At 37.5% G+C, this 16681-nt stretch overlaps 1 protein-coding gene across 2 annotated transcripts in view; it reads left to right on the top strand.

The window, feature by feature from the left end:
* LOC123311970 (ATP-binding cassette subfamily C member 4-like) overlaps window positions 1–16681 on the top strand; it is a 161063-nt gene that overhangs the window by 109164 nt on the left and 35218 nt on the right. For both annotated transcript variants that reach the window (XM_044896114.1, XM_044896113.1), the window contains exon 15: window positions 15207–15502. In XM_044896114.1, coding sequence (XP_044752049.1) covers window positions 15207–15502 — 296 coding nt within the window. The remainder of the gene's footprint in view (window positions 1–15206; window positions 15503–16681) is intronic.

Consider the following 16681-nt stretch of genomic DNA (forward strand, 5'->3'; position numbering starts at 1 on the left):
ACAAGCGTCATAACCTCACATTTTCGTACTATACAGAGTGAAATTTGTCAAATTTCCATGGCCAACCGACTGCTAAAATAAATATGAATGGAGTATACTTTTCACTGATTAATGTAAAATAAGACACCGCATTGTAGAAATTGTCATTATTCCAACTAGAAAGCAAATATTTCGTGAATATCACAAAAAGAATAACCATATATCAAGAATCTAAAAAATTCAACCAATAATGACGTACCGATATTCGATCTATGACAAATAAACTCTTTCAATTACGTTTCAATGACAGATTTATTCGATGAATAACATTATCTGAAACTGAAAAGACTGCATTTTTAATTATTCTAAGGCCCGGTACTTTCACGTGCGAATAACTAAATTTATTCGATAAATAAGTCTCTTAGAATAAGTAAAAATGCAGTCTTTTCACTTTCAGATAGTGTTATTCATCGAATAAATCTGTCATTGAAACTCGTTAATAAGATTTTATTTGTCATAGATCGAATGTCGGTACGTCATTATTGGTTGAATTTTCAAGATTCTGGATGTATGGTTATTTTTTGTGTGATTTTCACGAAATATTTGCTTTCTAGTTGGAATTATGCCAATTTCTACAATGCGGTCTCTTATTTTAAATTAATCAGTGAAAAGTAGTATACCGTGTTTTCACAGAATTGTTATTCGTCAAATAATTTCATCTGAAAGCACCGAAATAAGGTATCCTTCAGATAGGAAATTATTCGACAGATACTTATTGACAGTGAATAAAATTTATTCGAAGGTGAAAGTTACGGGCCCTAAGAAAAGACTTATCTATCGAATAAATTCAGTTATTCGCACGTGAAAGTACCGGGCCTAAACATAATAAATGTGTTATAATGATGCATGCTTGTGATTATTCAGCATGTGATGTACCCAGCTAGGGTAGGTTCGGCCAAACGTATATTCCGTGGAGGGATGACGAATAATATTCGGCAGACTCATCAAAGGGTGTTCATTTCCAAGGGCGGCTCGTCGGAGACGGCAAGGGAGGCTTAGCCCCCTCATAAAGCCTAGAGCTAAAATACATTAACTTCGGGCATGTCCTTATTTTCGGAAAGTAATTTCTATATAAATTTTCCGAACACCTGAACTAGATATTCAGATGAAAATTAGTTCATTTTTCGGTCCTCCGCTCATAAAAATCCAGCATAACAATCAACATCCACCGGCCGCGTCCGCTGCGTCGAATGTGAACTGCCCATTCGGACGGAGGCTATTGGGCCTTCTGCCTCCGTTGATACGTACGTTCTCTAGACTCACATACTAGGCGAATAAGAATTCTGCTGACTTACTGTACAATATTCGCATATAAAATGTACTAGAGGAGGCACAGCTCCCCTGTTCTCCATCGATTCTGTGTCGTCTTCGACTATATTTGCTTGATCTCCGGCGGTAAGGGCGTTGTCCGGCGTAGTTTATCAAGGTTTCAATTCGAATGTAACGGCTTCGTGGAGAACTCGAACTTCAGGAAATTTGTGATATTTCTTGTTAGGTTACGCTGTTCTGTTAGGGGTAAGTACTGATACGAATCAAAAAATAAAATGGATAGATTAGATGAAATAAAACAATGCGAAGATATTGTAGATTGGATTTTGAGTAATAATTTCAGGCAATTGAATATTGAGAATAAATTGTACGTTGTTAAAACCATAAAAAGACCTCGACCAAATTTAATTACACTAAAGTCGACCGAAAATCGTCAAAATAGAGGTTTCACTGTTGTTTGGTACGATAAATGTGATTGATTAACTGTATCGATCAAGCAGGAAAAATTATTTTGCTGGCCATTTTTACTATTTTCTCATCACAGAATATACATCATGGTCTAAAACGGGGTTCTCAGATTTGAAAAATTTACCGCGTTCTATCGAAAGGCACAATAAGTTAAAGGAGCATATGGTATCCTCTTGCAAAATTAAACTTTTTGGAAATCAAAATATTGCGACCGCCTTGGATAATACCAGAAAAGAAGAACCAATAATATTTAATAATCAAGTGAGGGAATTTTTGGATAACACCTTCAATTGAACCCGCCGAAGACAATCAGTCGTCTGGAGAAAACACCACCGCGGCGCAACACCATTTCAATTTCTTGATAAAGACACATGTTTATTGTTGTCGAAACATCGAAATAAATCATTTTCACCTTTTAATATTTCTCTTTTTATATGGAATATCCCGGAAAATTATTTCATCATATACTGTATAGATATTAAGTAAGAGATAGGTTAAAAAAAAATTTTTTCAAAATTTTTGTATAGAAAAAAAAATTTTCCCACAAGGAGCGAAGGTGTATCCGTATGAACAACCTGTATATTTTCATACGTGAGACGGCAAGGCCTGCAAAATCTTACATCATATTAAAAACGCGATCTGTATGTTTGTAACCATTGCCATTCATATTTATCAATTCATGATGTTATTATAAACACAGCAGGTAAACAATGTATAAATAATATAAAGCATTTGGCTAGGGGAATCCATTCAGTGTGTTATTCATTCATTATCTACATCATACAATTGTCGTTTCAATCTGAATCTGAGTTATAATCTGTGATCCGTTCCACATGCCTTAAGAAATAAACAGTGACGGCTCGTGGTCATGAGAGCTGAGGAGGCTAAAAGTTTTCGAGGAGTGTTGGAACAAACTCTTCTCAGTCAATAAAGTATATTTCTTCAATATACAGGCTTTACACCGAACGGTCGTTCAATGCTTGTACTAGAAAAAAAATTGTGTTGTTGGTATCTTTGTGGGGGAGTTACCCACTTCCCTAGCTGCTCCAGTGCCTTCATTCAAAAGACTGTTTTTTTGTTCGTTATAAATTTATTTTCGTTGTTTATTGTATTTTGTTTTGAAAAAAAAACATGTTTAGTTTTACACAGAAAGCATGAAGATTTTTTTATTTTTTCAATGATTCTAGTTCTGATTGTACATCACTTGTTGGTCTTAGGACTCAAAATAGATTTTTTTTTCATGTCATCTGATCCACTTCCACCCTTATATAGCTAAAGTGAATATCCATTTATTTTTAAAATGTGATCCACTTCCCCCAAAGAACGAGGTGAAGTGGATCGCACTTCAACCAAAAAAATTTCAAAAACTGTGCAGTCAAAAATTTTGATAAATAGGCCAATCCACAGCAAATGGATCATAAAATCTATATTATGATACTGATACTTTGTATCTTATTGCTAAAAAAAACTCGATTTTTGATCCACTTCACCCCGTTTGACGATATCTAAATACAATAGAGAGTTGAGAAGCGCATGAAATATCTGTCGTTTCGTCTATCTGCCAAGAAAAATAGGGTGTATTATGACTTTCTTCGTCTATTTGTTTATTCAGAATGAATGATACGCTCTCGATCAAATCGTTTTGAATAGTTTTTGAACTACCGGAGACAATATTGCTTCCTACGAAGTTATTCAAATGTGCATCATATGTTCCCACCAATGCAAGAAACTCTTTGTAATTTCCGCAATTAACCGAATCATTTGTTTCATCGTGTCGCCGAAAGGCTAATTCTTGACATGATAGAAAAATTGTAATATCAATTAATTTTTTTGAATAAGCACTTGATTATTAAATATTATTAGTTCTTCTTTTCTGGTATTATCCAAGGCGGTCGCAATATTTTGATTTCCAAAAAGTTTAATTTTGCAAGAGGATACCATATGCTCCTTTGACTTATTATGCCTTTCGATAGAACGCGGTAAATTTTTCAAATCTGAGAACCCCGTTTTAGACCATGATGTATATTCTGTGATGAGAAAATAGTAAACATGGTCAGCAAAATAATTTTTCCTGCTTCATCGATACAGTTAATCAATCACATTTATCGTACCAAACAATAGTGAAGCCTCTATTTTCACGATTTTCGGTCGACTTTAGTGTAATTAAATTTATTCTAGATCTTGTTAAGGTTTTAACAACGTAGAGTTTATTCTCAAAATTCAATTGCCTGAAATTATTACTCAAAATCCAATCTACAATATCTTCGCATTGTTTTATTTCATCTAATCTATCCATTTTATTTTTTGATTCGTATCAGTACTTACCCCTAACAAAACAGCGTAACCTAACAAGAAATGTCACAAATTTCCTGAAGTTCGAGTTCTCCACGAAGCCGTTACATTCGAATTGAAACCTTGATAAACTACGCCGAACAACGCCCTTACCGCCGGAGATCAAGCGAATATAGTCGAAGACTGCATAGAATCGATGGAGAACAGGGGAGCTGTGCCTCCTCTAGTACATTTTCTGGGCGAATATTGTACAGTAAGTCAGCAGATTTTTTTTTTTTTTTTTGGTGTAGCAGGGGGAAAATCTGCAAAACAGACGAACACATCCTCTCCTGAGGGGGAACAGTGTGGGGATTCTCACTCTCTGAGCTCGAGACCCACTAAAAACCCTTAACTGCTTCTTCATAGGTTCCGGGCATTTTGCCTATTAACCAGTTGACTCTTATGGTTTCTGGACTCTCACACGATCATAGTCGTGTTGATAGTTGTATGCTGCCTATAGCTTTTATAGGTTAAGCTCTTCTTTGGTTACATTTAAATCCTTAACTGATCTCTCGGTCTTCGGTGGTAGGTTCTTGACCTTCTAGCTTCTTCCGTTGGATCGTAGTCGACTAATCTTCGTAGTTCCTCATTTGGATGTTGTTTGGCTTTGTCGAATATCCTTTCCGCCTTTCTCTTCATAAATTCTGTAACTGGTTCCCATTCCAAGTCCTTGTAGATTTGTTTGTTCCTAACAAACCAGGGTACGTCCATCGCCATTCTAAGGAGTTTATTCTCAGTGGCCTGTTTTCTCTTGATGTGGGTCTTGGCTGCGAAGCCCCATGCCGCCGATCCATATGTGAGTTGTGGTCGCGCAATAGTTTTAATCATCGTCAACTTGATGTTCTTATTCATATGACTTCTTCTGCCTATGAGTGGATAAAGTTTACTCATTGCGGCTTTTGTTTTATCAACAGCACATTTGATGTGGTTTTTCCATGTAAGTCCTCTGTCAAGCGTCACTCCTAGGTATGTTGCTTCATTTTTCCATTCAACCTCTTCTCCATCAACTTCAAGGTTTTCTTCCATCCTCAATCTTCTCTTTTGCAGTAATATTGCTTGAGTCTTTCTTCCATTGATTTGGATTTTCCATTTGATGCACCATTTGAGTAATTCATCTATGGCTTCCTGCATTCTCCGGTGTATGATCTCTGGGCATCGATGTCTGAACGCTATTCCTGTGTCATCTGCGTACAAGGTGAGCATATTTCTAGCATTCTTCGGGATATCATAAACGTATATTACGTAAAGCAGAGGTCCAAGTACCGATCATTGAGGCACTCCCGCTTCCAATTGTCTGGTTTGAGAGGTTGCTCCATCTATCTTCACATAAAAGTTTCTATTCCTCAGATAGTTCCTTATAATCTTGCATAGCTTGGTCGAATATCCTGCTTTTTTCATCTTGTAGATTAGGCCTTCGTGCCATACTCTATCAAAAGCTCTCTCGATATCCATCAGAACTAATCCTGTGGCCTGTTTGGTCTGCATTCCTTCGGTGACGTATTCTATGAGCCGTAGTAATTGGAGTTCAGTCGAGTGTTCTCGTCGAAATCCAAATTGTTCGGGTGGAATTATCTTCAACATTTCTGTTTCCTCATTCAGCCTTTTGGCAATAACCCTCTCGACGACTTTTCCTAGTGCTGATAGTAGGCTGATTGGTCTATAATTTTGAGGAAATTTCCGTTCCTTTCCAGGCTTGTTGAAAACTATCATTTCTGCAGTTTTCCATCTCTTTGGGTAGTATTCGGTCCTCATCACTCCGTTTGTTATATTCGTCAAGGCTGCTATTCCTTTTCTAGGCAATTTCTTCAACATATAATTCGTTATCCTATCTTCTCCCGGTGCTTTCCGGTTTTTCAGTTTCATTATTATCTCTTTGATTTCTGTTGGTGAAGCCGGTTTTGGAATGATTTCGGTTTCCGGTGGTTCCATCATCAGTTCTTCGTTTGCCTCCACTTCTTCTAGATCTTCATTGTCATCATCATTTCTGTAATTTATTCTGGCTTCTCTCTCAATTGAGTCGGCAAGTGCTTCGGCTTTTTCAAGTCTCGTATATACCATTCCGTTTGCTCCTTGCAGTGGTGTATAACTGTCTGTTCTCGTCGTAAGCGTTTTTGCATTTTCCAAGCCGAGTGATCTATTGTATTCAGATCCCTTAATCTCTGGTGCCATCTGTTATTACGCAGTTCTGTTAAAGCATTTTTCAATATCTGACTATGCTTATTCAGTTTGCGATAACTGCGATTTGCAGTTAAGATCACCAATTATGATTTTCGGGTGTCTTCCTTCTAGTAGCATTTTTAGATCCTCTTCCAGCATGTCCTTATCCGGTGATTTATAAGTCGAAATAATCTTCACTTGTCCTCGATTGGTATTCACAATAATCGATATTGCTTCTACTTCTTGACCATTGAATATTTGGTCGAAATGGTGATCCATATTCCTTCTAGCCAGTATAGCAACGCCACCTGTGCTGTTAGGTCTATCATTTCTGTAGATATCGTAATTGGGAAATGCTATCCGAACGTTGGGGTTAAGTCTTGTTTCTTGGAGAGCTATGACATCCGGTCTCTTCTCTTCAATCAGTTCTTCGAATTCTGGTCTGCGGGCTCTCAATCCTTCGACGTTCCAAGAGACGATTATGAGATTGTTCTTTATCGTCGTATCAGCCATTAAATATTCTTAATAATTTGCTGCATCTTCTTCTCAATCTCTTTCTCCTGATTCTGCATCATCGTGCTGAGGAGGTTTTTCGTGAACTTATCCAGTTCCTCGGTGATTCCAGAAATTCCTTTTCTGGTTTCGGCTTTTTTGACGGTTTTTGCCTTTTCCGTCTTTTTCTCTGGTTTCTGCGTCTCTTTGACTGCTTTGGTTGCAGTTTCCTGGGGTTTCTTCACTTCCGAAGAGTTTTGGGCTGGCTTCGGAGTATTTTGTGTTGGCCTCGAGCTGGTTTGGTTTGATCTTGGCGATCTCTTGGCCTTTTTAGTGACCAATTTCCATTCGCTACATCCCTTGTAGCTGGCTGGATGTCCTTGCTCTCCACAGAGAACACAAGAAGCATTTCGCTCCTCGTTCTCCCTGGTAAGCGTACACTCCTTGGAGCTGTGATTACCGGAGCATTTCACGCACCTCCATGGAAAAGTGCACTTACCTTGGGCATTTCCATATCGCTGACAGCGATAACATTGTCCAGGCCCGGTCGTCCTTCTCTTAGGTTCAACAACACAGTTCATGTTGTAGAGCCTTCTCACCTCGAAGATACCCTTATTCCGGGTTTTAACCAGCAATAAGGGCATCGGCTTTTTTGTTATATTTGAGGTCATCCTTATGACCTCAGCATCGACGATCCCTTGATCCTTGAGGTCGTCAAGGATCGTCGGGATATCTGCATCCAGCGGTTGGAATCTCACTACCGCGTAAATTTTCTTTTCCTCCTCTCGTTGGAGAGTGTAAAACTCTCTGTTGATTTTGTGGAGGAATTCAGTCATCCTTCGATGATCTTGTGGGGTTTGTGGGACGACCCTAATTCCGTCCTTCACAGTTGTCGCTCTGCTGTAATTAATGCCGTTTCGCATTAACGCGTTGGAAATTGACGTCCATTCGGACGTACCTCTCAGGGTAACTGGGGGGCAGGGGCGTAGCTACCGCGGTATCAGCGGTATCAGTGATACGGGCCCCCAGGCTTTAGGGGCCCCCGAATGTCTGTAAGCAAAAAATTCCTAAAAATGTTATCCAAAACCTCTTACAGGTTTTACAATATCATTTTTGAGAATAACTGCTAAGACAACTATTCATTTCAAAATCCCGTTCATTACACCGAATCGATCATTCAGATAGGTACGAATACTTAAAATCTGAAATTCAGAAAATTCGTGCCATCAAAGAACTTTTAGAATTAGTCCTGATAAAATTCAATAGCCTTGCATCCAGTTTTCCGGACGATATTACTGCATGCCTTTTATTTTAGACCCTTCCGGTTACAACTGCAATCGCTGAAAGGAGTTTTTCAAAATTAAAACTCATAAAAAAGTATCTGAGGACTTCTATGGAACAGAACGGCTGTCAGACATGTCGTTATTGTCAATAGAGGGGGAACAACTTAAAAAACTGAAATCGTCATCAGCTATGGCTGATTTGATAAATAGATTTGCTGAAAAAAATGCTAGAAAAGCGTATCTTTAATTTTTGGTATTTTTTGTTTATTATTTGTTTGTTTATCATTTTATGTTGTTTGTATATTATTGTATATTGTTTGTATGTTATTTGTTTGTGTATTATTTCGCTCCCAGCACCAAGTATGAGTTAGAACTTTTAATTATAAGTACATATAATCATTTCGATACTAATCGAACATTTTTTGCTAGTTTTATTTTTACTTCACCCTTCCTTAGGGCCCCTCAACACATTTTGATACAGGGCCCCTCTAAGGCAAGCTACGCCACTGCTGGGGGGATTTTTTCTTTTCTCTCCACTGGAGTGGTTTTCTCTTGGGCTGGGGTTTCCAAGACTCTTTTTTTGTTTGAGTCTTCATTGTACGAGGAGCTATCCTTTCTCACTCTTTTGGCGGGTGGGGAAATTTTGTTTTGAGGGGTTTTGACCACCTCCATCTTCTGTTTTTGAACCGGTAAGGTCACTTCTTGGACATTTTTCAAAATATTGTTCTTTTTGAGTGCTTTGGAGTAAGGACTTTCCTTATTTCCCTCCTGCAACTCGAGCCTCTCCCTGAGATTTTTAATCTCAGCAACTAAGCTAGATACGCATCTATCTAGCTCATTCACCCTCGCTTTCAAAGTCAAAGTCAGCAGAATTCTTATTCGCCTAGTATGTGAGTCTAGAGAACGTACGTATCAACGGAGGCAGAAGGCCCAATAGCCTCCGTCCGAATGGGCAGTTCACATAAGACGCAGCGGACGCGGCCGTTGGATGTTGATTGTTATGCTGGATTTTTATGAGCGGAGGACCGAAAAATGAACTAATTTTCATCTGAAAATCTAGTTTAATTTATATAGAAATTATTTTCTGAAAATAAGGACATGCCCGAAGTTAATGTATTTTAGCTCTAGGCTTTATGAGGAGGCTGAGCCTCCCTTGCCGCCTCCGACGAGCCGCCCTTGGAAAAAAACACCCTTTGATGAGTCTGCCGAATATTATTCGTCATCCCTCCACGGCATATACGATTGGCCGAACCTACCCTAGCTGGGTACATCATATGCTGAATAATCACATGCATGCATCATTATGACAAATTTATTATGTTTAGTCGAAATACTAATCGACATCCATATTCTACCTTCATCCGAAATATACATTTATAGAAATAATATGGATAACCATAATACTTGCAAGGATCATAAACCTGATTAGTCACATGTTTCCATAGCTGGATAGGTTGGAGGGACCACTCAGGAACACATGACGTCGAAAAGTAAACAGGTTCGAGCCAGGAATGAGAAGGAATTTATTGTCGGAGCGGGAGACGACCACGGATCGTAGACATAGGTTACTAAAGAAGTCTCACGAAAAAATACGGACAATCAATCAGGTGCCACAATAAATAATCGTTTTGGTACAGTTTTTGCCCAAAATGAGTAGGTATTTCATCAAATATGGCGATCCATTGGATATGGATGTCCTTGTATTTATTGAGGTTATGTATTAAATTGGTAGCAGATGTTCTGTATTAGAGCTATTATCTTCTGCATACAGCATGTAAGTTACATGTAAGTTACAAAGTACCTATGTGTACCGAACATGTAATATTGCAGTTTCGTTACAGTATACATAGCGAAAGGCGGACATAGACCCTCGTTGGACAGTTAACGGATAGATTGTGTACGGAACTATGCTATGTAACACGGAACGTTGCAATATGTAGGATACATTGATGTATGCAATTGTGTTAGCTGGGAATCTAATTTATTACCCAAGTAAAATCCCACCAAGATTAAATCGATATCCAATTGTTTTCAAAATATAAGATTACATAATAATTTTAGCCTTTCATTTGGGCTCTCATTTGAACCTACTGCGGATTTCCCTGAATAAGTTAAAAAAAAAGTTCTGCTAGCTTTACCGTCAAGTAGCCTAAAATGGGGATAAAATTATTATGTCATATATTTTAAAAACAAAATTGTTATCGATTTCATCTCGGTTGCATGACTTTGAGCTTTCAGATCTTGCAATTTCTCCCACTATTGGAGGACAAAAACTTTTTTACTTGCTTAATAAATTAGATTAAGGTTAGCCTAAAAGTATGATGTAATCACATTCTGGATAAACAATCGATTATCGGTTTCGTCTGGCTAGCGCCGAGTTGTATTAACGGAACCCCTAATTTCTCCAATAATTGGAGAGCAAAAACATTTTCACAAGGGTGATAAATTAGCCTGAAATTTACCTGAAAGTACGGTGTAATCAGATTCTAGATGAATATTGTATTAGCGGTTTGGTTCTGCTAGCTTGACGGAAAAGCTAGCAAAACCTTTTTTTTTCAAACAACTCAGTCAAGGAAAGCCGCAGTAGGTTAAAATGAGAGCCTAAAATGACCCTAAAATTATGATTTTGTCAGATTTCAGCCTAATGCTTCTGGGTTCTGCTAGCTTAACCCCCAATTTCTCCAAAAATTGGGGAGCAAAAAATTTGTAATTGGGGTGAAAAATTAGCCTTAAATTAGCCTAAAGTCATGGCCGCAAAAAAATCATAAATTCGAGAGCGGTTTTGCTAACTTAATGGGGGTAAAGAATAAAGGTTCAGAGTTATTGAAGAATATTTTTTAATTATTGAAAAGCATATTACCTCACTCCCAGGAAACTAATAACATTATTCCCTATTCTCATTCAACCCCTTCCTCAATTGTACTCCTCCTATACTCAAACTTTTTGTTGTGCTATTCTATACTCCATCGTGGTAGACATTCTACAGTGGAACATCAGATATGCTCTGTCCAATAACGACAATCTAAAATCATTATTTGAGGAGTATTCACCAAGCGTAGCTCTATTGTCGGAAACCTGGCTTGATGATTCTTGGAATATCAAAGTTCCAGGATTTCATATCGCCAGCGCCAGGCAAGATAGAGGCTCTCGAGCTGGAGGTATTGCTTCACAGTCCTCTCTCTGGATACTCTTTATGGTCCTGAAATGGTTCATATTCATGGAATTAGTTTAACATTCTTGAACCTTACAATAATTAACATTTACTGCCCTACAAAGATAAATGTACCCAGAACATTTTGGAATACTTTAGCAAGTACTATCTCTCATCCCTTCCTTATTTCTGGTGATTATAATGCTCAGAATCCTAGTTGGGGCTCGGGTATGCTTAATCTAAACGGTAAAAGGGTAGCAGAACTCCTTCTTTCCGACGATATATGTATTCTAAACGATGGCTCTCCTACCAGGATAACTGCTCCAGGCGAAAACTTAAGTGCTTCTGATCTTACTTTATGTTCTAGCAATCTCAGCATTAACTCCTAATGGAGGGTGATTTCTAACCCTGAAAGTAGTGATCATTTCCCGATATTGACATCGCTAAATTGCTCTCAGCATTCTTTAACCACCTCTCGCAGTCAATTTTCTACACGAGAACACAATCTCTCCCAGGCTGACATGAACAAAAGGATTCAGTCCCGAGCACCCAATACCCTTAAACAATTTTGGGATCTCGTTAAAGAAGTGGCTGATATATCCATCCCTAAGAAGAAACCACCCAAACCAACAAGTCTTGGTCTGTTGACCTATCTGAGGATGTTAAAAAAAAAGGTCCGAAGCATTCAAAATATACTCACGAAATCCTTTTACTGAACAATACCTTTATGTTAAGAATATCCATGCGGCAGTTAAAAATAAAATTCGACAAGTTGAGCGTGAAGCTTTCAGAACAAATATTGCTGTAAACCTCCATGAAGTCGGATTACTTTTACCACCTGCGGTCAAAAAATACGCGATAGATCGTGACCTCCCCTCCCCCCCGCCGCCAGATTACATCCAATATAATTCAATTCGATCACTTATTCCTGTGTTAGAATATAGGACTTGGTTTTGTATTACTCACAAGTAATATTCATAGATGTACCATACCACTGATACCAGTTGTGCCCAAACGGATATGGTAACAGCTGTTACCATTCTAGAGAACGCCATCTGCAACTTCCGTGCCGAAGTACACTTCAGCCCGCGAATTGATTACGAATGCTGCTTAATGTGAATCTTCCTCTGATTTTCCTTCGGAAATTTTTCAAAGAAAATTTGAAATGTGCGCTACAGAATCCTTCGCAATTTATTTATTTTTTCTTGGAATTTATACCTGTACCGTAAAAACAGATGTCGCTGAAGCTTGTTTCTCAAGTGGTCTATGATTCTAACTTCGGTAACATCAGGGGGGAAGCGGCCATCAGAAAACCTTCAACGTCGACATACGTGTTCCACTTTTTAATGGCGCATGGCGACTGAAATTGTCAGAATTGTATGTCTTTGATACGTTCGACTGCCCAAATGAGGAATGAAATGACATAACGGTCGAGTGACATGACAAGTAATGGATAAGTGGCAACGTCTGTTGGATATGGAATATAAAGGGTGTTTCAAATTGCACGGTTTTTCTCGAGGATAAATAAAATATAGTTAGCGCACTGAAATCATCTGAGTATTTTGAGAATCAAAAACTGTGATGCAAAGATTATAGAGTAGAAAGATAGGAAACGAAGCGACTAGAGTGATGTGAGCGCCATCTGTGTTTCAAATGTGTTTTTAAGACCCTAAGACTGGTTAAAATATCAAATCGAGGGACATATGAAATTTTGCGAGATGTCAGAGTCATATGGCCATTTTGATCGAACAGGTTTTGAATGTTTTGATTCTCGTATCCATAGACAACCTCGTATCGCCTTTTGTTTTTCAAGCCGGTTCTAGTTGCTGATGATTGAATTTTTTTTCTAATTTCTTGGCAAAAACCTCAGAATTTTGTTCGAAAATTGTATGGTGAAGAACTGTGGATCAGATAAAACGAATTTTACTAAGGAAAATGGAAATGTAAGTATTAAAACTGGTAACATGTGACTCGGTCATTAATTGATTTTTGTTTTCAGTGCTACGAAGTGGATAAAATTTTCAGGGCGTAAAGGCCTGCAAACACTACTGACTACACCATGTGCAATGAACATTTTACTGCAAGTCGATTGAGAACTGTTCATCCACGAAAATTGTTGTATGCAGGAAGCATCCCTTACATGAAGGGCTCATTTAGGGGAAATTATGACTTTTACACGTCCATTCAAAGATTCTCGATTGCCTTCAAAATATATTCAGAAATACAAAAGTTTTATGGATTTCGGTTTGCGAATCGGGTGACTGTCAAATTGTTGTTTGGAAAGTCAAAGTTTTATGAAACCTTCTGTGAGTGTTCATTCGTCAATCAATTTGTATATTGTGTCATAAAGAGACCATACCATGAAGAAATCATGAAAAAGCATGAAGAAATTATACTGACTGGCTTGAATACAAGGCTTGTATACCTCTGTGAGGTTTTTTTCAATTGTGGTTCTGAAAATTTTGTAAATAATATGATAGTAACGGAAATGTGTATCCTATGATGGTAAATTGCATATTGGTTCATATCAGTTTCTGATATAAATTGTAAAAATTCAACTCAGTTTATTAATTCGAAACGTTTTCATAGAAAAAACACCTTTGACGTAACTATAGCAGATAACCATGTACTCTTGTATCCGAGTCAAAGCTCTATTCGTTGTCTATAATTTCAAATTTTTGTAAATTTCTTATGCAAATACAAATTTATCAAATCCAACAGCGTATTTCATTGATACCAATCGATTCCAAACAATGTTCAGATGAAAACTAACATCCTGGTCGCAAAACAAAATCATCCTTTTGTTTTGTCGCTCAGGATGTTTGTTTTCTGCTCTCAACAAGGTAAATATTGAAATTGAATACAAGGAATAGAATTCGAATTTCGAATTATAAAATAGAAAACTGTTATTAAACAGTTTTTCTGTATTGATGATTCGTTTTCAGCGCCATCTCATTGTCAAATGTGTTTTCACTGGCCAAAATGTAGTCGGTTTTTAGTACTAGCGATATGAGTGCGTTTCCTATCTTTCTACTCTATAATCTTTGCTGTGATGTATGACATTTATAAAAATGGCTTCGTAAACTATACAACAACGCGTTCAAATTGTTGAATTATTTTATGAAAATCAGCGTTCTGTGAAAAGTGTTTTTTAGAAAATTACGTGAATTTTATGTTTTACATAATCGTCCATCTGAAAGTACTGTTCGTAGAATTATTAAAAAATTTCAACAGACCGATTCGATGGAAAATCAAGAAAGTAAAAAATACATTCGTAGGAGTCGTTCACAAGAAAATATTGATTTGGTTCGTGAAAGGGTTGCTAACGATCCTGAAATGTCCATTAGACGACGTTCACAAAAAGTTGGACTTAGCGGGTCCAAAACATGGCGTATTTTACACAAGGATTTAGCTCTGAAGGCATATGAAGTTCAAATAACACAGGAACTAAAGCCATTAGATCATTTAAAACTTCGTTCATTTGTCAATTTCAGCAATGAACAACCAGTTGATTTTTCTCAAAAAAAAATGTTTTCCGATAGGGCACATCGGAACTTGGTGGCTCTGTGAATATATAAATAAAATTGCAATCGGGATCGCAAAAGACCTTTGTAGTTAGACATAAGTAGTCGCCTTTCCTCCAGAGGCCGCCACAACGAGGCCATTGGAAAAACAACTTTGCTATTTTCGGGCGAATTGAAAAGCTGTGGAAGCGTCCATTCGGCCTTCTTCTTCGATCCATCCTTATCATTGGTTTCTTAATTGTTCTTCAGTGGTACATCTTCTCTAGTCAATATTATGTTTGTGCTTATGTAAAAATGCCCTATTTCGGGAATTTTTTTAAAATATTCGCACAGCTCTAAGTCTCCCGAAAGCGTACTTTACGAAGAACACCTTTTCCATAAGTCTTCCAGTATCGCCAGGATCGGACTGACTCCAGTACTCAATTTTGCCTGTAAATATTCAATTCAGTGGTACATAACATGACTAATTTTCCCTCTTCTTATAATTTTCAGCCCTTGCTGGTGATGTCGGGTTAGTCATATCGCAAAGTCTGATCATCATAGGTATGCTACAATTCGGAATTCGAAACACAGCGGAGGTATCAAGCCATATGACAAGTGTTGAAAGAGTATTACAATATACTAAGTTAGAGAAGGAAGGACCATTTTCCTCATTGCCGGGAAATTTACCTCCTAGAGATTGGCCAGAAGCTGGTAGAATTACTTTCAAAAATGTTTATTTGCGATATGTTCCTGATGAAGAACCAGTTTTGAAAAACCTTACTCTAGAAATAGATCCTGGTCAAAAGGTGAGCTATATATACATACATAATATACAGTGTTAAAAGACTTACAAATAAAACAATATATATGTACTTAGGTTAGATACGGAAAAGGCATTTTCTTCATTGCCATGCATGCAATTTGTCTTCTAGTGATTGGCCAGAAGCTGGTAAAACTACTTTCAAAATGTTTATTTGAGATGTGTTTCTGAAGAAGAACAGGTTTTTAAGAATTATTTCTTAGAAATAAAGCTTGGTCAAAATATGAGCCAAATACAAAGTGTTTTTTAGAGTGGTGGGCCATAGACTAGTGATAAATGCAGTTCATCTAGACCTTTCAAGAAAATTATCTTCTTTGTTCCCTAAATCCATAGGTTTCGAAGATTGATAGTAATTTAAGGATTTCCGAACTTGAGAATGAGTTGTCCGATAAGCCGTAAGGGGAAAAGGACTACCAGAATGTGGAGTATTGCTATCTAGCTCTTGAACGATCAGTAGAAGTTACGAATATTACAATAGTTTCCACTTTCGTCGAGAAGATGGCAGCACTTAACGAAGGTCTTTTTTCAATTCTAGCAGGTTTCGAATTGTAGCCAAGGCGAGACTTTTCGAGAAATTTTTTATGTGTAAATTCATTGAAAAAATCACTTCACCTCTGGCTTTCTGAGGTGACGAACTAAGTGAATTGAACTATAATGAAAACCCAGTATAAGGTAGTGGTTTCTGACGTAAGATATACCTTTTCGTTTTTTGAACTGACCTTTGAAAAGGTGTAGATCCCTCTCATTGCTATGTTAGTTGATGTTGCACAGGCAGGGTTTCCCATCGCTGCGCCTTCCGTCTGTAGATATATTTGTCCGTTTAAAATAAAATGACTGCGGTCGAAAATGAATTCTATTATCTTACATATCCAACGGACAAATATATCTGGCGCAGCGATGGGAAACCCTGCCAGTGCAACATTAGCTAACATAGCAATGAACAAGCTTATTTCCAAATGTGTCAGTAAGCTTTCATTTCTGATACCAATTTTGAAATTATACGTGGATTATACGATTATATATATAACTTTTAAAAACATTCAATGCTTTCATGAAAGAATCCAATTCATCTTAGGCCCGGTACTTTCATGTGCGAATAGATAAATTTATTCGATAGATAAGTCTTAGTCGTAGGATAAGTAAAAATGCTGTCTTTTCACTTTCA

The sequence above is a fragment of the Coccinella septempunctata genome, chromosome 4 (genome assembly GCF_907165205.1).
Source record: "Coccinella septempunctata chromosome 4, icCocSept1.1, whole genome shotgun sequence".
NCBI classification, from domain to species: domain Eukaryota; kingdom Metazoa; phylum Arthropoda; class Insecta; order Coleoptera; family Coccinellidae; genus Coccinella; species Coccinella septempunctata.